General features: G+C 35.7%; 1 protein-coding gene across 1 annotated transcript; it reads right to left on the bottom strand.

The window, feature by feature from the left end:
• Window positions 1–262: 262 nt before the first annotated feature.
• LOC126829258 (uncharacterized) lies at window positions 263–2,666 on the bottom strand. The gene is made up of 3 exons (XM_050559014.1): window positions 2,606–2,666; window positions 1,812–2,072; window positions 263–1,037 (listed from the first exon to the last, which is right to left on the bottom strand). The coding sequence occupies exons 1-3, from the start codon at window positions 2,621–2,623 to the stop codon at window positions 633–635; spliced, it is 684 nt and encodes a 227-aa protein (XP_050414971.1). The 5' UTR covers window positions 2,624–2,666; the 3' UTR covers window positions 263–632.
• Between the last annotated feature and the right edge of the window lie 19,422 nt (window positions 2,667–22,088).

Below are 22,088 nucleotides of genomic sequence, written 5' to 3'. Positions count from 1 at the left end.
ATTTATAATCCGATCTGTATGAAATTTATATGCCTCATTTAACTTAGTGAAATGAAGACGCTGATTGAGTTTTTGCAACTTCCGTTAATTAATTCTAAAGTTATGACTCTTGTTTCACTTTGTTGGACCTCGTGAATGCTCAAACGACGAAAATTATAAATATGACAACCCTTGTTGACCGCCCGGACGATTTAACTGATGTGGGTGTATGTTTTGTTGCCTGGCAACCTATCTTTTCTTTTTTTGTTGGCAAAGATTCAAATTGAAATTAAGGATTATTTTTATTGGGTATAATAGATACAACTATATATTATTATGGAAATACTGATCTCTTCAACATCTCCCGATCTAGGTTAAGCACACTGAAAACTTGTGGTAGACACACAACTTATTTAGCGATAGAATGAACATTACATATGTACTGTAAAGATTTATTTTGGTAAGGCCCACATCTTGCTAAATTTCACAGAAATCCAACAAATGTCAATTAGAAAACAATCTAACAATAACACTAAGTCAATATTATTTTTTGAACAGTTTTCTAAAATTCTTAACACTTTCCCCGGTAACAGAGAAACAATATTTTCTTTTACACTGATTAAATCATAATTTTTGATCTTCTACATTCCTCTTTAATACCAGTCTCTACCGGCACCTATATTATGATCCCCATTATATCGGTACTCCTTCTTATCTTGATTGTATTTATATTCATAGTTCGCTTGAAAATATTCTGACATTAAACTAAAAGATTCTAGCTTGTTTCTATTATCAGCTTTAATTGTTTCTAGGTCCATTTGATTTTCTGGTATTTTTTCAGGTTTATCGACAACTTTAATTTCATCGGTATCAGCACCATTCAATTTTTGGGTAACAACAAACTCTCCATTATCTTGTAACAGACAATGTTCATAGTCAGTTTCATCTGTGGGCAGGCCATATGGAAAAGTTATTGGTTTAATTTCTATAAGATGCTTCACAAATTTCAGCATATCATTAACTTCTGGTGTATTTTTATGAATTTGTACCTGGAACATCTGAAAGGGAAAGTAAAAAAATATGGCTTCAAAAATATTTGATATTCAGACTTTATACCAACTGGGAGCCAAGTTGGCTCAGCAAACAAGGCACTGGCTCACTAACCAGAATTTCAAGAGTGTGATCCTGGTGTTGTCCAAGAAAGTTCCTTAGTTTCCATTTGTCAGTGGTGCAGGAAGGGGGGTTTGGTAAAGATGAAAACCAAGATCATGTGTATTCCATCCATTGGCAGGCCTTTAAAGATTCCCTGACAGATCAAAATCTCAATAAGAGTTGGTGCATACATCCCCAATGCAGATAAGTAGAGAAGTAATTCTGAAACTAGTCTTTATTAAGACATTCAGTCACTTTCAATAATACATTGTAGTATTAGGAAAATTCTGTCCAGAAAGTGGTGTTTCCATCTACTTTTCATTGAATTTCAACCGTCATGGTTCTTTTTAAGTACTCACAAAAGTTTAGCCTACACAGGACCTCTGTTTTTCTACCATCTGAAATACATGTACTAAACACTGTTCCTTGCGACTACATTATCATCTAACTAAGCATAGCAACACCCAAAGCATTCTGATATGGATGTAAAGATTTAAAAAAAAACGGCATCATTTAATTCGAAAATACCATGATCACCATTTTGCGAGGTTTGAACTGTGAATTGTCAAGTTTTCTTGTAGTGGTACCAGTATAATATTTAATAAAATGTACTGAGCATCTGACATCCTACAGAGTTCTTGAAAATAATTTCTAACCTAAAAAAAGAAAACATTACATACTTTCCCATCTAATTTCAACATCTTTAGAACATCCTTTTCCCAATATGGTCGCCCTGCCAATTTCTTAACACGCCACACCATATGTAACATAGCTGGCTCCTGCTTATTCTCTTTTTCCTCCTTCATTTTCTGTTCTTGTAATTCATAAATTGGTTTAGTCCATGACATATTTTCGGGGTATATCTCCAATGGTCTGTTTGATCTTCTATAACGAACCTGTGTATTTAATACATTATACACAGATAGCCGAACTTGCAGGGCCTGAAATATTCAAATTTGAAAAAAATGTATTGGCCTTTGAATATTAAACTGTTGGGTACTGCAAAAAGACCCAAACTACATTATCTTACATCAAAATAGTTTCCCAACAAATAATTTTCTGCCAACAGCCGAACAGGGGCTTGTCACCCAATCTGAACTCATGGCTTGAGGGGAAAATTACTCTTGAGGTATGTATGACACTTTTCAGTGTCAAGTATCCTCATCCTGAACATGCCAGGTAAGTTTTAAATGACAAATAATTGATTTTTTTTTTTACATTTTGCCAGTAAATATAATTAAAGTTATGTCCATAGTTTTAGTTTTACTATATAAGATTATAAGTCGAAGAAAATCCAATTATTTTTATTATAACTCATCAGGCGAAGACAGTATCTATAGCTTTGAAATCATCCAATCCATTCAATAATTTAGGAAGATTTTCATTACTGAAGTGGTATGACTAGTAAATTTAGTTACAAATGTTACGTTTTGGTGTGAATGCCACGATGTGAAGGAAAACTCAATGTACTAACCTTACACAGGGCAGCCATCTTGTTATTTGTTGTTTTTTTTATCCAGCCTTGCGTATTCTGGGCGATATTTTAACTCTGGACAATCAAATCTATACTACTTTTAGGAGCAGGGGAGACGACCCATTCTAACCTTAAATGTAGTAGCCTCCCTTACATTACACTCGAAGGAATTTGGATGTACACCGTCATGCATTTATCAAGGTCAAAGTAAAATAAAATTGTCAGACGCACTGGGGAAAATAATTCAATTGAATAACAAAATTAACAATTCCAACGGGAAGGATCGCTGAAATTAGAGTAAATATGCACATGGAATATCATGGTATCTAACGCTTTTAGTTTTAAGTTTTAGATATGCCCAAGCTGACACTTTTGAAACTTTTCCCCTAACTATTATTATAACGCGCGCGCTTTGCATCATAAGGTCGGTCATTGAATCAAATATGTGACAAAGAGTAGGATCGCCTGTCCATCCTCCTGGGTTTTCTCCTGTTTCAAATAAAATTGATACAGGCCTATATTTTCCAAACCTCTGATTTTCCAAACCTTGTAGGTTTTTTTTTTATTTTTAACCACAACGACCATGGACAATAGTCACATTTTCACCAGAGAGCGAACAAATTAATAGAATGGCAGGGGCGGATCCAGAGGGGAGGGGCTTTGAAGGGTCCTCCCCCCTTCTCAGCTACATAATTTTTTTTTGCAAATCAACACTTTTTATGAGAACAGTTTTTCAGCCGTGTACTTAGGCTACTTTATCCTTTATCGTCAGATGTGGGACAGGATGGACACTCAAAGTACGAGATAATGATATAGACATTATGTGATATCACAATTAATGCTTTGCATCCATGAAATTGAATCACAATGTCATTGTATTAATTCATAATAAAAATTGACGTCAAACGAGGTGGTGAATTTCTCTGTTTAAAAAGCTCAATGTGTATGTATATACGCCAAAATGACGATAGAGACCATGTGGGGGGGGGGGGGTACATAATTGTCTCAGGAACCTGGCAAACCCCCTCCTGCAAAAATTCCTGGATCCGCCCCTGAATGGGTTGATCACAACGATCGTGGATAATCGTCACCAGAGAGCGAACAAATTAATAGAATGGGTTGAACCACAACGATCGTGGACAGTCGTCACATTTTCACTGAGAGCGACCATATTGCATGCTGCATCCCAATTTTCTGCACCAACAGTGTTAATGAAGAACAAAGCTTCCCTTTAATTCTTCACTGCAAACAACACATGTACGGTGCACAACAGCATAATATTCAATATTTTTTTGTGGAAAAAACTTTGTTATCTGAAAACTAACACCTGATAATCTGGTAATTTTTGTTAGAGCCAGGATGAGATAAATTTTGCCCGGGCAACCAGGACCTTTTAAGGAATTGTGTTGTTTAAAATATATTTTTGGAAAGTTTTCAAGTAGGCCTAGTGTAGCCCTGGTAGTTTCGTAATTACTTTCCGACAAGTTCAAGTAGCCTACAATGGTCTATTCACCTGTTTTAAAAGGTGAGCTTATTTTGTCTGTCAATAGTGACCACCGTGCTGAATGATATATTGTGTTTTCATTTAGTAGTTAGTACATAATTGTTAGCACAGATCACAGACCTCTAACTTTTTTTCGTAACCGGCAAATTCTGAAATTTATTGACTTATCAGATAGCCTGGCAGCCCTATACACAGACCAACTTACTTCATGTAGGTCTATGCTATCTTAATAACTGAATAAAAGGACCGACCTCTTGGTAAAAATAAAATATATATATGTATACAGAGGGTGAATACACCGAAAACAGGGGGACAAAACTATATGAAATATAAGGCGAAGTTTGAAAATAAAATATATGATATATTTTTCCCCTTTCTATTAATAAAAATCTTTCTCTGATAAATATAAAACGGTGTAAAAAGAAAAGCCCGGATCAGACAATATTCTTCTTCAGTTAGTCTTCAGGTCTAGTTTAATCCCGGTGTTTAATAAATAATTTGCATTAGACAGTCTGATAAAGATTACATTTTTACACCTCTGTAGACCACTCACTATTAGTCTAATGTCTCCTGAGAATTCTCTTCAAAACTCCCGCCTTTAATATTATGGATAATTAGGAAATAGTTACTTAAAATATTTTTGTCTGAGAATTAAAATTGTTCAAGAGGAAAGGCCACGACAGCAGATGTCTACAGAAAAGAATTGGGGTTTAACGTCCCACGTTACTACATCAATCGGGCTAATGAAGACGGGCATTATGCCAAGCACTATGAGCGGAATTTGTCGTGTTCCGCAGTGTAACACAAGGGAAAATTCAGTGGAATAGCAGGCACATTATAGGTATAATGTATATTGAGCGCTTAGTAATCTGATGCCAGAGTACCGAGTCTTCCTGTAAAATAATCCACAGCCCCTTTTCAATATACATGTACATGTACATGTATTTTATTCAATAATTCTCAAATGTTTTCAAAATATGCCCAACATGAGAGAACGTGATTTCAACTGAATGGAATAATAAAATAAAACCACGAAGGTCACTGCGAATGCACATAATCTAGTTTTTGTTTAATGAATAAATATGACAACGTTTATATATGCCATCAGAGTTATGTAACTTGGACTCGTTTAATTTTTGAATAACATTTCCTTTAACGCACCTTTAAACGGGTTTGTTATTTTATTGTTAACGAGGTGTCTATGAAAAACATCATGCCGCCATGTTTCAAGAACAATGTTCAAATCTTGTGTTGGGTCCAATTTGGATAAAATAGATTATGGAGGTTGAGTCAATAGGAAAATAACACGTAAAACAATACGAGTATGTAGGAGTTTAAATCAATTTTATTATGATAGGAACTATTGTCTGTATTATTTTAAAGATATTTAATACTTACAGGACGTGTCAATCAATAGGCTGTTATTTATCTTATCTTCAAGAGGTTGGTATCTGACTAATGCTTTTTTAATGCGATGTTTGAATATTACTTCAAATTTTATTTATTTATTTGTATTGCTATATTGAACTGGAACAATGTCTATATACGAACCCAGAGAAATCGTTGTTTCGCAATTCACCGGATGCTGTTATTGCCTGAAAATTGGGATTCATAAATGAGACCCAATTTTAGACATTTTCTTTTCTTTTAGATATTCTTTGACGTTTTTTCAATGTTGGAAATATTTGTGACACATTGTTCTGATTTGTTATTAACAGGAACCTATATTGTATAAATTAAAACTATGTTATTTTCGTTCCGGTTATCCGGTTCGTTTCTGAATTATCTAAAGACATTTTTAAGATGTGTTTTACGCCCACTTGCACCTAGGGTGATATCGCAGACAAGATAAACCGTGACAACACACAATAGTACTACCCTTGACATAGATTTGATATGGCACTCAAAGGATTTTCAGAATTATCTATATCACGTGTTTTGATTGGTAGGTTGATCTGAAGTCGACAAATCAAATCTGCCCATTGCTGAACGGGCTATCTAAAGGAATATCTTCCGAAAAGTGTATATGGTCTGCGATATCACCTAAGATGGAAGCGGACGTAAAACCACACGAAAGAACGAAAGAACGAACCAGTGTATGATGAAACATAAAACGGAGCGAAATGTTGGAATAAACTATTAAAACGTTGGTATATGTGTTTTTGGCTAAAAATTGTACCCGGATGGACTGTACTCATTGAATGTGTGATGAATTATGACTGCCAATTTTAATACCCTGCTAATATTTATTTTCTAACGATTAAATGTAAAAGATAAGCAAAATGAAAATGTTCCAATAATCATAAAAGTAAACAGCCAAGTATATTTTAATCACTTGCAGGAAAGAGTAAGACTGCTAGCATTTAACATTTGCTCTATTAGTAAGTGCAGGGGGACTGCACCACACATAATTACACAAAACAAATCTACGAACAAGACACAATACGCAGGAATCACAAACAAACGTACAAACAAGATCGAGAGAATAGAGACTTTTGGCAAGCGTAAATTCCTGGTTCGTATCACGTATTCGTATGGGTTTTGTGTGTGACGTCATCAATGTGTGTGTATTTCGCATACGTGATACGGCACACGGATACAGCAGCGTGTATCGAACAACTTTCATACGGAAAAGGTCCGTATAACATTTTCATCTTTTTAGCGTCTTTTGTGCTACTTTTAGACGCTGAAATGTTATATCATATCGTTTTTATGAATATATGTGTATTCTAGAACACGAAGGTGTGTGTTTGATGTGATTTTAACCAAGATAAGGACTGGAATTTAATCATTATTTTTTTATGTTTTTTTTTCTCGGAATTTTCATACTTTTCCTGTCTGTCTGCATGCTGGTTGATCTACGTGCTAAATTTAGGGGGCTGGACCTTGCAAATCTGTAAATGATTTTATTCTATGGTAAAGGGTATAAACTTTCTGAAATGATACATTAGTGAAACCAAAATTTTTTTAATTTTTAAATAGCTCAGCGACGGTCGAGCGACTTCGCTCCCTCTTGGACATTTTAGGCTAGATACTCTGTCATCATGCTGTAATAGAACTAAGCTCGCAGCTCAGCGACGCATTCGTACGCGACGCGAAAATCGGCCAAAACTCTAAAACTACATTGACACAACGTATCACGTATACAATACGGATACGTGATACGGATGGGAAAAATTCCGCTTGCCAAAAGTCTCTATTGGATCCGGGGACTAGCCGTAAGCGTCAATTGCGCTGTACAATCCCGGGCCTGTAGTGATACAGACTTCATTTAAAATTGAAAAACAAACAAACAGGAATATAACCCAGAGAACAACATTGTGTAATACTAGTACGAGTCCTGATCTGCTATATGTCACATGAAGTAAAAACATTACCTATACAAGTAACCATATCGGTGAAATGTATTTGTCGTTTAGGCTTTGTATTTACCATTTTCCCCAGACCAATAACTTAGAAATGCAGACCACATGCACATAATGAATAGCATTTCCAGGAACGCTTGAAAAGGACAGATCACCTTTTCTATTCTCTCCACGGGTTCAATTGACTGAAACCAAATAAAATGGGGGTTAGGGTCTTACTGTTCGGCAACAACCGCGCCATACGATGTGCTATGAGAGACACTTTGAAAAGACAACGGGCACAATAAAGCACAGACTTTGTGAAATTACCGAAGAAATCGATTGACAGTTTGGCTAATTTGTCCCTTGCAACTCCTGTGACCGTATTGCCTTGAACTAAATAATGTTTTCTTAATTTTACCGTTAATACGTGTTCGGTTGAGAAAATTTAAAGCACCTAATCATGATGTTCCTATAACCGTTTATGTTAGTTGATAGGCATTATAGGGCGGAACTTCCCTGATTTGTTTCAATACCCCACCTTCCTTAAACGCTAAACAAAAATTATTCTGTGCAACAGCTTCAGTATTTCTGATTCAGGTTCGAGAAATTGTAGTGAGTGGGGTGAAATAAAGTAGGTGCATTCTGAAAACACTTTCGTCTTGACTATAGAATGTGAGACAAGTATTATAGTGAATAATCTTTTTACAGCTTTATAGATTGTCTGCATGTGTTTAGGAATCAACTTTCTTTTTCTGTATGTAAAACATAATTAAGTATACATGTACGTTTAATTCTCTAAAACCTTGGGTTAGACAGGACTTAACATCGATTGTTTGTCTGTTGATTCTTTAGCTCCGGTGGCTAGAAAGAATATTTATACCTTATTGTAGTTACAGGTCTTTTGTTGCAAATTATACTTGTTATTTGTTTAATACCACGGGGCGGTGTCATAATGAACTCTACAGTAAAGTCTGGGTCTAATACTTCTAAAGGTCTCTACACGAATCGAAAACAACACGTCTATACAGTCGTGATGTTTTGTTAATAATATTTATTATATTCCAACCACGTAAAGTCTGCACTGAGCGATCTAACGGTCTCCTCAGAGCAATCAACCTTTTCAAAATCTAGATACTGATTCCCGCGTTGTTTGGCACGACTAATCGAAGATGAACTCCAGAATCCCCAGAGTACTTGCTGTTGAGGACAACATTTTACACAAACGTTGAGACCCAAGTATGCAGGTGACATCGAACTACAACACTGATGTGAAGTCCCAGATCATCCAAATGTCTGCAGTATTCAAGAGGCATTGGCCAAGGGGCATAGTGACCAATAATTTTGCATTAAGAACAAGATTCCGGGGGTGTCTCTTGGGTGTTTCTTCCTCTTCCCCGACGCCGAGAAAATTTGGGCTGTGCGTGGAACATGCAAGTGTCGACTGAAATCTAATGGATTTACCCCCAAGGGGAAGTAAAAACCCTGTAGCTATACCCATGACCCAAACCATCGGAGCTTTGGAGGTTTTGTTCAGTTTGTAAAAAATAATTTTATGTTTGGCTGTAAATTGATATTCTACAGGTTCTAATTAGCACAGGTCCTTGAATTTATACAGTCTTGGCTTTATAGCTTACCCTTACTAATAAATTAACTACAGTAATTGTTAACTGAAACGTTAAGAATATAAACCCGGATCCTTGTGGTGGGAAAACACCGATAGGACTGTTGTTGGAGCTAAGCACTTATATTTTCGGGAAAAAAAGTGTATATATATAAAAAAGCCCAAATTAAAGTAAACGTTATGTGGAACGAAAGCCACCCCAATTATTTTTGATGTTTTCATAGATATACATGGATGAACGATCTGCTCAACCGAGAATGATCCTATATCATGATTCATTATTTGAATAATAGATCGATTGTTTGTCTCTATTCGATACCCCTATCTGTAATCTATTTTATTCTATACAATTCAACATCATACACAAAGACAAGGTTTCGTACCTTATTAAAAGAGCCTTATTAACACCTGAATGGCGTTGAATCTTGTCATTTCTAAAGTATAAAACATTGAAGAAAGACCCTTTTATCAATAAAATATGGAACGTATCGACATTTTAAATGAACTTCTTTTGAAAGACAGATTCTATGAAAGAGTGACAAAAATCGATGATATTTATTAGAAATACGCTGATTTAATTGCTATTGTCTACACAAATCAACCTTAAAGCAATTGTTATAATCCAGCGCGCAGCATCTTATTATTTTTTGTAGCTGTTAGAAACAACAACAATGGTAGGGTATCGAGGGACCGATAAAATATTTTATCTTTTCTTCTTGTCCCCAATCGTGATCTATGATGGAAAAGTTATTAAATATATTAAAATCGTATTTTTGAAGAAAAAAAAGAACGAAACTCTCTTATGAAATCTTTGAATATGCGTGGGACATTATAAATGCTATTTTACAATTGGTATAAAAATCAAATCTCTAGCTACAAGGAAGTCGTCGCTAACATTTTCATTGTCCAAAGGTCAGAAAAAGGATAACGAAATAGAATATCCCATTGACACACAACTTTAATCTTTGTGGATCGTTGTTAATAGTGCTTTGGAAGATCTTTAATAATCTGCCGCTTATTTCCATAAGGGGAGAAACGGTGGCCCAGTGAGTATGGCGCTCGCTCTCTAATCAAGAGGTCCCGGATTCAATCCCGGTTTTGGCCGAAAAAGTTCCACTGGATTTTCCTGTCTTGTGTTTGTTAGTGGCAATGAAAAGTGTCAAGTCGTTCGTTGGCGTAAACACGAAAGAACCGCTTGTCTGATCAAACGAACACACAGTAAACAACACAAACTCCTTAGCCCGTTTAGCAACATTATTAAACCTTACCTAAATTCATTATTTGCATCAGTATCTTCAAGGTAGCCGTAATTACAAACTATGTCTTATTTGAACCCGTAACGGGGCAGATACGCTGAAACGACGAAAATAATATAGCCTTAAAGAATGCTTAATATTTTGAAATTTTAAATTAATAAAGATGCATTATGTCATAGCTAAATCTGCCATTTGCAGGTCTTTTTTTATGTCTTCAAATGCTATTTAAATTATTATTTAAATATTTATTCACATGCTAATCGCATAATCACGTTGAGTGTATTAGACAATGTCTACCATATCCTCACCTTTAAAATTGCCGAATGCCGATTGAAGGACTGAAAATTAAGACTTTGTAGGATATGTATTGTCAAAACTTCAAACATTAATAAATTCTCCCAGAATAAAGTAATTTGACTGAAATTTTCAATATGTTCATTTTTTCAATATATATTTTTAAATTGTTATAGCTTCTCATAATGCAGTTTTATATTATTGTTACATATTGAGATGACATTATATCAGCTTGTCACAGTTCCTTGTATAATTACCAGCATTAGTCTTAGATACAATAAAGCCATTTATTATATATAACTAGAAAATATTCACCGAGTTTCATCTTTACAATACATTAAAATTTAATCGTCACAATAGAAATGAAATGAAATGAAATGGGGTTTAACGTCCTACTGTTCTGCTCTGAACTGGGCTAATGAGTAAAATTCATCTTTATAATGGAGTAAAGTTCATGTTTACTATAGAAAAATGTTCATCTTTACAACAGAGTAAAATTCTTGGCAGTTAGAATTCGACGAAGAGGAGGCGAAAACGCCACTGCCCGGGCAAAAGTTTCTCCATGACATACTGCATGGCTTATGTCCATCTTTGTGTGATTTCATTTCATTTCTGTCGTCAAAACAAAAAAAATCAAAAAAATCGAGTTATCCGTTTTTATCACGTGATACTACCAGGATAATAGTATATTGATTATTAATATCACCTACCTCTCGTCTCCCTGATTTCCGGGATCATGCCCCACCACTTAATATGACCCGTGTTTAGAAACAGTTTGCGTGTAATGCTCCCATGTTTTACGTGAAAATAGGTCAAGTAATTCAAACCATTCGATAACAACCCGAAATGATGTTATCTCTGTCAACAATGAAAACATTTTTAAAAACTATTAATTAATACCCCATATTGCACTTTTTTAAAATTTGTTAAGATATCCAGAAAAGTACTCGGTCCAAACTGGAACCGGAACCTTTGACCCATCTTTAGTTGGGAAACCGATAAATTAGAAATATTGCATTTACATACATGTATCTTAGGGATAAAATATAAGACACCCGTTAAATATATTACTGGAATGATCGAGACTATTCAAGCCCCACCCCAGCCATCCAAAAACGGAAATGAAATGGGGTTTAACGTCCTACTGTTCTGCCCCTACCGGGATAATGTTCTCCCCGTGTATCATGCACATCTGTTGCAGTGATGGACAAGCCTAGTGATTTTAATTTCCATGTGTATGTGACCAAACCGGTTAAATTTAAAAAAAAATCGTTTATCATTTTATTTGAAGCTCATTAGAGTAATTGCCGCCAAGAATCGTCTGTTATTGACATGGCAGTCAGGTCATTTACCGTGGACATGTCAAACATAATAATGTTTGTTTGGAATTAACGGGAAGATGGTAAAACGTGTCGTTTTTACAAAACAGGAAAACCATTTTTTAGGGGAAACATTGAAATCTGTTAAATGTATTGTGTCTCAGCTGGCCTTTCTCTTATAACAATGACTCCGAATCTTGCGTGATTTCGCCGTCTTAAGAGAAAAAAGCTTTAGCTTTAATGCGTTTTCATTGGGATCAAGTTTGGAGGCAGAAGTCGATGAGGATGAATGGTAAAAAATGGTTCGGACTACTTGATGCAAGTACCCTGATTAAATGACTGACCTCTAAGACTAGATTTATTTTAAGAGTTCACTGGTCCTACTTTGATATTACGTGACTTCATTATCCCGCGATGCTTACAGAGGAATTTCCCTGGGGAGTTGACTGGGTTGACAATGTCGCAACATATCACCGTTAAGAAGGAATACTATAAGCTAGTTCCGTTCATGAGATATTGAGAAGATGTCGTAAACACAATTAAAAACAATGAGTGATTAATCCACTCTGACCAGCGACATGTGTATCAATATCTCATTGGCCATGGTTTCTATATTTAACCTATACTGCGTATATATCATTTTGTTTGCGTAGGATTACTAAGTAAAGTAAATAAGAAAGTAAGTTCACGAAATGTGACTTTATAATATATCATCGGTGGCGAGTCAAAAGGTCGTATCCGAGTTTTGCCAAATTGTCCAGTCTTGCCAAAAACGCATAGAAGTTAAGACACATTATATCGTACAACAAAGTCACGTCAAATGTCGTACACAAAATGACGTATTTCTGAAGATTTTCTCCAATATTTCTGTCAAAAATATATACGTGTGGCCGCTTAAACAGTATGTAGCTATCCGTACATGTCGGGCTCAGCATCCAGTGTAAAAAAGGAGTGAAAGCTATAGTAATTTGCAACTTTATAAAGCAAAGACGTATCTCGATAAAAAACAAAACCTTTGACCGGTTCAATTTCATAGATATCACATAGTAGATATTATTAAAACAATACTGGCTACATTTGGATTGCTTGTAATGCTTTAAGAAGTCACAAAATTGTTTTTTTTTCTCAAGGAAATACGAGCTTTTCGCTCCTAATATTTGGAAAACCATATTCGACTTTTTGAAGCAATGTCATGAAAACCATTTTTATTTTTATCAACTTGTGGTCAATCAAATTAAAAGAGGTCCATGAAAAGAATTTAGTAAAGATTATATATGTGGCTGGCTTGCTATCACAATATCCCGTCCCCCCCCCCCACCTCATTCACATAGATATCAAACAACCGAGCAGTAAAGGCCCAGTAGTACTCTTATATATCTACATTGATTAATGTGAACAAAGCATAACAAATAAACGCAACAAATGTCAATGTTCTGTCCTTAAACATAGAAAATAACGCAATATACCACAGATGCAAGAGTAATTCAGTAACATCGGGTGAAACTGATCGGAATCCTGGTATTCCCCTGACGACACCGCAGTACTTCTATTGACACAATAAACGCTCTTGTATCAGTTGGATCAATATATGCATCAAGGAACATAAGCTGGGGTGACGAAACATTATAAATACTTTATACTCTAATTACTTCACATGCATTAAATGAAATCTCATCCATTCTAGAATATTCATCTTTTCGCACCTTTGAAAATAAAATTTTATCAAAACATCTGACGTTATTCACAACAACAAAAAACTGTCAAGGGAAATACCAGCACGTAACCACCTTTAAATCCGATTTGCAATTACACGGACAATCTTTATTTGTAATGATCACAACATCACATCAATAGCCGGAGACAAGTCGATAAGAATCATCATACAACCAAATGATCAATGCGGAAAAAAAGAAAAATATAAAGCGGATAACATTGTTAAGACCATGATTTTATTTGCATCGAACATTTAGCTCCCGAGTGCAAAATCAGTTAGCGAAAAAAAAAGGGGAAGCAAAATGCTTTAACACCGCTTCTGTTGACACCGAGCTGATTCCCAGTAGCTTCAGTTGTATTAACTTGCGATTACTGGACTCCAGAGACCACGAAGCATAATGGGCGCATCCATACAATACTTTTAGTAGCTGGAAAGGGACAAGTTATGAATAAAAGAAACAAGCCAAACACTGACAACGGATTTACTAGAATGTGCGAAAGCTTGCATACCTGATCCGACAGTTCCTCCGAGATTTGTTATTTTTCAAAGTGACTCATTTAATTCTATCTGTGATGTCATTTATTAGTTTAAACTGACCTAATGCACACTTTCCAATTTATATAATGCATTTGAAATGTACTGACATAAAACACATATCAAACAGCGATGTAACCCAGTAAACTTTTATTTAAGAGTCTCGCGTTGGAATTTCTACACTGCATGTCAAACAAACATTTAGGTTCTCACATATGTTTTATACCGATTTATGTGTTTATATTAAAGGAAGAAAATATTTTGGGTTTAACGTCTACGTAACTTCATTACTTTGAATTAACATTGGGTTATACTTTTAAAAAAATGAACTATCACTAGGATGATTTATGATATTTGGAAACCCGACGACCGAAAGAGAGAGAGAGAGAGAGAGAGAGAGAGAGAGAGAGAGAAATGGGGTTTAACGTCCACTCGACACAAACTAGGTCATTTCGGGACTAACATATGGTTTAATTTTATTTACATAATTCGCTTGCGCGTAGGGGTCTTTAGCAGTGGGAGGAAACCGGGGGACCCGGAGAAAACCCACGAGGTTGGACAGGCGACCCTACTCCTTGCCACGTACAACCGGGGATTCGAAACCACGCCAGTCGACTCAATGACAGACTTTATGATACAGCGCGCGCACGCTAACCATTCAGCCATCCAACCCCCCACGACCGAAAGAGAACACATGTGTATGCGGTTATGAAGACGAACTAACACTTTTTGAAATGCAGACTCCTAGGGATGACATATGTGTCAAGGTAATTAGGTAGAAATAGTGATCCCATAATCTTTTTAATATATCCAGGCATGATCAGTAATTATTTACGAAATATATGAAAATGTTTGAAGTAAGTTTGGAGAAAAACTAAGCTATACTTAATAATAAATCTTTAGAAGTCACCAAGATCTGTGTATGCGCGCCTGATGTGATGTTAGTCTCTTCCTAAAGAACAGAATTGAATGGTTACTCAACTACTGTAGGTCGCTTGCAAGCCACTGACTAGACGGTGTACCTTACCAGATCCCCCGTTCAAAAACAACACCGCGATCTCACTGAGCCACCGCGGTTTTTGATATCAATTCAACTGGAAGCTTAAGACCGCTAGAATATAATCCTAGTATAATTGCCCAACTCTTGTAGGGAAGTATTCCGATTTCTCTTTGATTATTTTTGACATGCTTCAAATTGTGACCTAACTCAGTTCATAAATCAATTCATAATCCATAACAAATAAACTGGCTTCTTTTCTGTTGAAGTGTTTCGTGGCCTTAAAGGAACCGATGGAGTCCATCGTAATGGCATCTCTTCAAATACTGTCATCAATTTTTCTGCTTTTGATATTTAAATCGCGCTTTTCTCTTACAATATGACCTAATTCTGGATACAATAATCAATGCATGAATTATAGAAATAAAAAGTAGAGAATTCTGTCATCGCATTTGAATATCGAGATTGATGACAAATAGACCAAAAAACCAAACAAATACAGGCGAATGGAAAGAAATATAACATTTGAGTACAAACGGGTCGATTGTTTGAAGGACAATCGAGATCATAAAATAATCATTGATTGGGAAATGTAAAACTGTTCAAAAGAACAGGAACATATATTTCTTGTCAGAAAAATGTATTATATATATCCTCGGAGAGTATCGCGCTTGCCGACTAACCGAGAAAACTTTCCAGGCTATGGTTTCCGGCTATCAAAGTTGGTTGCCTGACGGAGGACATGGCAAGGAAAAGCGTCTAGTCGTTAGAATGGTACGAAAACCGAAAATACCCCCAGTCTGTCGTCGGCGTTCACGTATTAAACACATTGACGCAGTTGGAATTCGATGGAGAGTAAGCGGAAACGCCGCAGCAATACAAGAAATATGGATGCAAGGCAATCACAGCTAGCATTTTGACCGAGAACATATTAAATATACATGTAGTTCACATTAGCGACCGTTATTGGTGACTGCACCGGAAATACGAAACATTACTAAATGTGTATACTTCTTATTAATTAATACTTCATTTATTCGGGGTATTGTGATAATGTTGGGGATCTTTTACCCTATCGCTCAAAACGAAACAAAGTAGTAAGCAAAACACTGCACTCGGAGAATTGCATTGCTTTAGCAAATAAAATTACAGTTTCTGTCTTAGTAAAACTGGATAGAATGTCGCTTTAAGGTAATGGTAGAAATCATTAAAATCATCACCACATCAGACTAAATGCGCACGAAATGGCCGTACCGGACCTTTTTTTAATAAGAAAATATAATTCAGTAATGCCGTTCTCAGATGACTCTTCTTATCTAGAAATGTGAATAGACCTTGATTTGAGCACGACACGTATTACAAAGCCGATCCATTCTCCAACTTTCTTCCTACCTTTGGTATTAACCGTCTTCAGACCATGATAATCCGACTTTTTTACTTGAAAGGATATCTTTTTTTGGATAATAACGCACGGATGTCTTCAGGCGCGTCTATTAGAAACTATTATTTTATTTCTTTTGAAATTATTTAATTGTCATTGTCTGGTTTATGTTAGAATGGTGTTGCAATATGAAGTCTGACAGTTTATGAAAATGTCAAATTATTGTATCGGAGAGAAATTAACCCTTTCAAACACTACAACATATCTATCTACACTAACTGGAAATTGTTAGACAAACCGGTTACATACATATTATGTCTGGTGGTAAATAATACCATATCCATTAGCACAACCGTAAATTTGCACTACTATCACGGAATACGATGAAAAGATAACAGGCATGCCGACACAAACTGATTTCAAAACCGGTTGAATAACATTTTAACATTTTTCAAGTGGCATTAGGTAAGATTAGATAATACTTAAAAAATAGATAATTAAAACAATATATGCCGATAATTTCAGTCAAATTGCTTCACTCTGAACCGAGATATTAGGGATCAGTTTTAAGCTAGCCTCGATCATCATGACTAACGTTTATACAATATACGTTTATAAACAAAGTCTCGGTTATCCATTTTTGCGCATTTCTTATGTATGTATCAGTACAGTTTGTTTATTTGTATATAAGCATCATGTTTATATAGTATCATTTCTTCTTATGTGTGTATTAGTACCGTATGGTTATTTGTATATTACAATCACGATTGCATATAGTATCATGTTATGTATCGGCTTTTGTGTATGGATATCACTCAGGCTTAAACAAACACAAGAACTCCTCGCAACGATTAAGTCATACACCCTAATATGTAACCGTTGCGCTACCACCCTAAAGAAAATAATATAACAAAAAAACAAAAAGCAAAAAAAAAAAAAAAAGAAAACCAAAACAAAAACGGAGGAAGTGGTTCTTTGGTTGAAAACCGTAATGGCATGTTTAAGAATGTCGATATTTTGTATTAAGAAAGTTGATACATTTTATTAAGAATGTTGATACATTTTATTAAGAAAGTTATTACATTTTATCAAGAATTTTGATACGTTTTATAAAGAATATTGAAATATTTTAAGAATGTTGACACATTTTAAGAAAGTTGTTACATTTTATTAAGAAAGTTGTTACATTTTATTAAGAATGTTAATACGTTTTATTAAGAATTTTGATACATTTTATTAAGAATGTTGATATTTTTTTTTATTAAGAATGTTGATACGTTTTATTAGGAATGTTGATGTGTTTATTTAGAATGTTGTTACATTTTAATAATACACTTTTACCCCTAGATTGCTAAACGTTGATGATTTTTATAAGCAGGATCTGTGGCTAATGAGAGATCAAGCACTTTTCTCACAACATTGAGATAAATAGTACCATTACTGAGTGCGTAATTACCAACAATTGATTGTAGATTTACCATTATGGATCACCCTTATTCCACATAAAAACAACCGAAACGATCAAACATGTAGCACGACAAGTCGCTTTAACTCAAACTCTATAATAGGAGATGAATTTAAACACCGAGATTGGTTCATCAATATAAAATGAGGATTTGCAGAAGAGAGAAGACACCATTGTCTTAATTCATCTGTTGCCAAGTTCTGGCCAATAATCTATATCTCGCGAGAGATGTAAACTATTAACATTGGAGGCAAATAGCTTAGCACCTGATAAAGTGCTCCACGGAATGTTGAGCCGATCGAAATGAACAATTAAGTTTTATCCAACCTATCTGATTATCTTTCCCTGTGTCTAATAGACCCGTGTTTACACAATCAACAATTATCCGATTATTCTGATAGTAGTGGAATAAACTACGTAACCTTCCTTGTTTTTCTAGAACATATTTTATGACACGCGAGAGAATAAATCCTCCATTTTATTTCACTACGGAAGATTATTTACTCTTCCTAAGATCAAAATGAAAAGAAATGGGGTTTAACGTCCGACTTTTCTGTCTGTTCCGGTTCACTCCCATTTCGACTACGTCCCATTTCGACTACACCCATTTCGACTGATTCGCCATACAGTGTTCAATGAGGGAAAACCGGACAGATCGAAAGGAACGTGTTAAGCAAACTGAAACAAGATTTGTTCACAGATTATTGCCCCTTTTTGTGAAGTAAAATATACAGCAAATATATCCCCCGTGGCACAATAAAATAAACTAAAAGTGGTATCAAATGTCCTAGAAAAACTATCATAGGTATAATAGACTTGTAGGTATGTATTGGACTACAGGCGCCTAAGCTTCTTTACAGGGGGGAAGCCGAGAGAGTCACAGTCGCCAATATTGTTTAAAAATAAATGTACAAGATAAATTGTTAGCTGTGTGAAATCCCGTTCGTAACTGACGTGTCAGGGAAATCCTGACTAGTGCCCGACACCCCTTACTTTTTGGACAGAAGGTAAACCCCATTTATTGTGTTGAATGATATGCTCATTCGCTCCCTCGTATACTTACTTGAATGTTGATGAGCCAGGCCAATTTGCCTTTAGAAAATTCACGTACCTAATTTGTACTTAACAGTTATCAATGGAAGATTACTTATATATATAATACCATACGTGTCAAAACGTCTTGCTATATGTATAATAAATGTGCTCAGAGGCTAAATGCTAATCAATGATTATATACGTTTTAAAGCCGTTCTTTGTGATCAAATTTGTCAAAATCTTGATTTAGAAATTGTTAATAAAATTTCAAACCCGGTCTCGCCCGCACATGTGCTATGGAAATGTGGACTTAAAAAATGACATCTTCAGCATTAAAAGTATTTCGCGTTAATGGCCTTTAGTAGACACAGCGACTACCCATTTACAGAATCCATGGAACATTTCCAGATAGTTAAAAATTCTGTCACTAATTATTGTCCTTTTTTCATAGTCATGGCTGCTCTATGGTCCAGACTGGTCAAAACAATCGAAATAAAGCTTATCACATCGGTCATTAAGTTCCCATCAGTCTGGAACTCACGACTCACAACTAATTACAAATAACGGTACGTCCTCTTCCCACAAGTTCTAATTTAGTCTACTTTTATTGGTAATGATAAAAATATGTTTCCTTACTTTCCGACTTGAAAGCACAAATCTAAGCAATGGTATCAATTCATTAACCATTGCTACATTTGGATAGCACAATTATGGGTGATTGTTTAAATTGGCCTAATCACTATATTTTCAGACTAATCATCGTAGCTGGTACATTCTATGGCAACTAGTGCAACAATCAAACTTTTTGGAATAGTACACAGGTAATTTATTTCAACCCAAGACGAAGAAGCAGAGTTGAAATCTCCAGGTAACCAACCATATTCAAGTCGTTGTATTATACTCAGGTGATATGGGGTCCGGTTCCTAGAGAAAATAATTATTGTGTTCAGTCTACCTATATATAGATCGACGTAGGTACCGGACCAAGCGTGATATAACTAATTAAAATGAGTTAATGATACACGTGATCGTTGTAAAACCCATACATTTTCGGAAATCGAGTACCTGTAATTCTGAGTATTCTTATATATTGCCAATCTGTATTAGGTCTGCCGGAAAATAATCTTTAGCGGTAAATCGAAACAATATCTTTTGATTTTACATATGCGAGTTAACCTTTTCTTATGAAGAAAAACATACGCGCATCATTAATGTAGATATTAAATGGATGCACAATATCTTGAGACTCCTGCTCAATAAGCAATAATTTAAATGTTTCCTTAACTGAACCAATGAGTGAAATGCTTTCCTTCGACATAAAAACAATAGCATGAATAACAAATTTAGACTTTTGTATACAGTTTATCCGAAATAATCAGTACTGGAAATTAATAAAGCCACACTCTGCATTTTATTATAAATGGGGTTTAACGTCCATTCAACACTGACTAGGTAATTTCGGGACTAATGTGGTTCGATTTTTTTATACGCCTACATTTTGCATGTGGACGTATTATCCCGTCGCCCCTGTCCACCCACAATTTATTTGTGAACACTCTACAGGTCACAATTTTTTATCTGATTTTGACGAAACTTGAAATATTCGTCTATCCCCCAATGATATCGGTTCCTTTCGATATTTGCGCATATTGGACCGTAACTTGCTGGATTATGGCCCCCGATTGTACGAAAAAGCTCATTTTTAGCTGGTAGACGCTCTAGAGGTCACAATTTTTATCTGATGTTAAACATCGTTTAAATGTATCATCGTTATACTCTACTGACAGTTGACTTCGAATTTCGCGAGAATGGAACCGAAACTGCCTGATAAAATGACTTCCTTGTACGCAAATAGTCTAAAAGTATGTAGAACCAAGGTTGTGAACCCTCTAGAAGTCACAATTTTTTATCCAATTTTGATGAAACTTAAAAAATATCTTTATATCCTCAATAACCAAGTCCCTTTTGATATTCGCGCATTTCAGACCATAACCTCCTGGATTATGGCCTCTTGAGCGTAGGGGTATTTAGCTGTGGAAAGAAATCGGAGAACCCGGAGAAAACCTACGAGGTTGGACGGGCGACCCTACTCCTTGTTGTCACATACAAGCGGGGAAGCGAAACCACACCACTTGACTCAGTAACATACCTTAAGATCCAACGCGTTAAATCACTCTGCTCCACACCCCTCCCCTAAGTTAATTCGAACTAAAGCTTGATAGAGAGAGAGAGAGAGAGAGCGGGAGAGAGAGGAATTAACGTCCACTCGATACAAATTTTAGGGACTAACATATAGTTCAATTGTATTACAGTAATTAGCTTGTGCGAAGGGGGTGTTAGACCCACTATTTAGAGGGTGGTTTAATGGTCTAACGCGTACGATTAGTTCATAATGTTTGTCATTGATTCGAGTGGCGTGGTTTCGATCCCACAGTGGTGCGTGACAAGGAGTGGGTCGCCAGCCAAACCTCGTGGGTTTTTCAAGGTGTCTGGGTTTCCTCCCACTGCTAAAAAACCTATGCGCAATCGAATTATTGAAAATTGTACAATATTTTGAGTAGACGTTAAACCCCATATATCCATATCTTTTTGTTATTTTCATTTATTTTTCAATAGCTTTCGTAGTACCATATGACGATCTAGGAATCTGATAGGCTCACAAGTTGGGCTTGTACCCAATCGAAATTAGTGCTGAAATATGTAGGGTATTATGTGAAGGCCTTGATAAGATGTACGTAGTTAAAGCGAGATCAAGCCTTCTATTGAAGATGCTTGACTACAGGTTTATATATGTTAAGCTCTGAATACGTAGGTTACACGCATAGGTTACATTACAATATTTAAAATAAACACGTCTTTCTCTCCGCCCCAGATCAATTTATACTGATGGATGCCAACATCCTACAAATCCATGGAGCCTATTCCATCCAGCTGGTGTCTCTTGAACCACGGCGATCTCCCCCGAATTTACCGGCCTTGAAGTCTATCACACAGAGATCAGGCTATTCAAGACTCG

This window comes from Patella vulgata, chromosome 8 (assembly GCF_932274485.2).
Source record: "Patella vulgata chromosome 8, xgPatVulg1.2, whole genome shotgun sequence".
Taxonomy (NCBI): Eukaryota; Metazoa; Mollusca; class Gastropoda; family Patellidae; genus Patella; species Patella vulgata.
The sequence above is the reverse complement of the archived record's forward strand: the minus strand, read 5'-3'. Positions and strand labels throughout refer to the sequence as shown.

Coding starts and splice junctions, on each gene's coding strand:
- LOC126829258 (XM_050559014.1), bottom strand. Junction 1,038..1,811: donor TGTTGAAATTAGATGGGAAA/GTATGTAATGTT, acceptor TTTCCCTTTCAG/ATGTTCCAGGTACAAATTCA.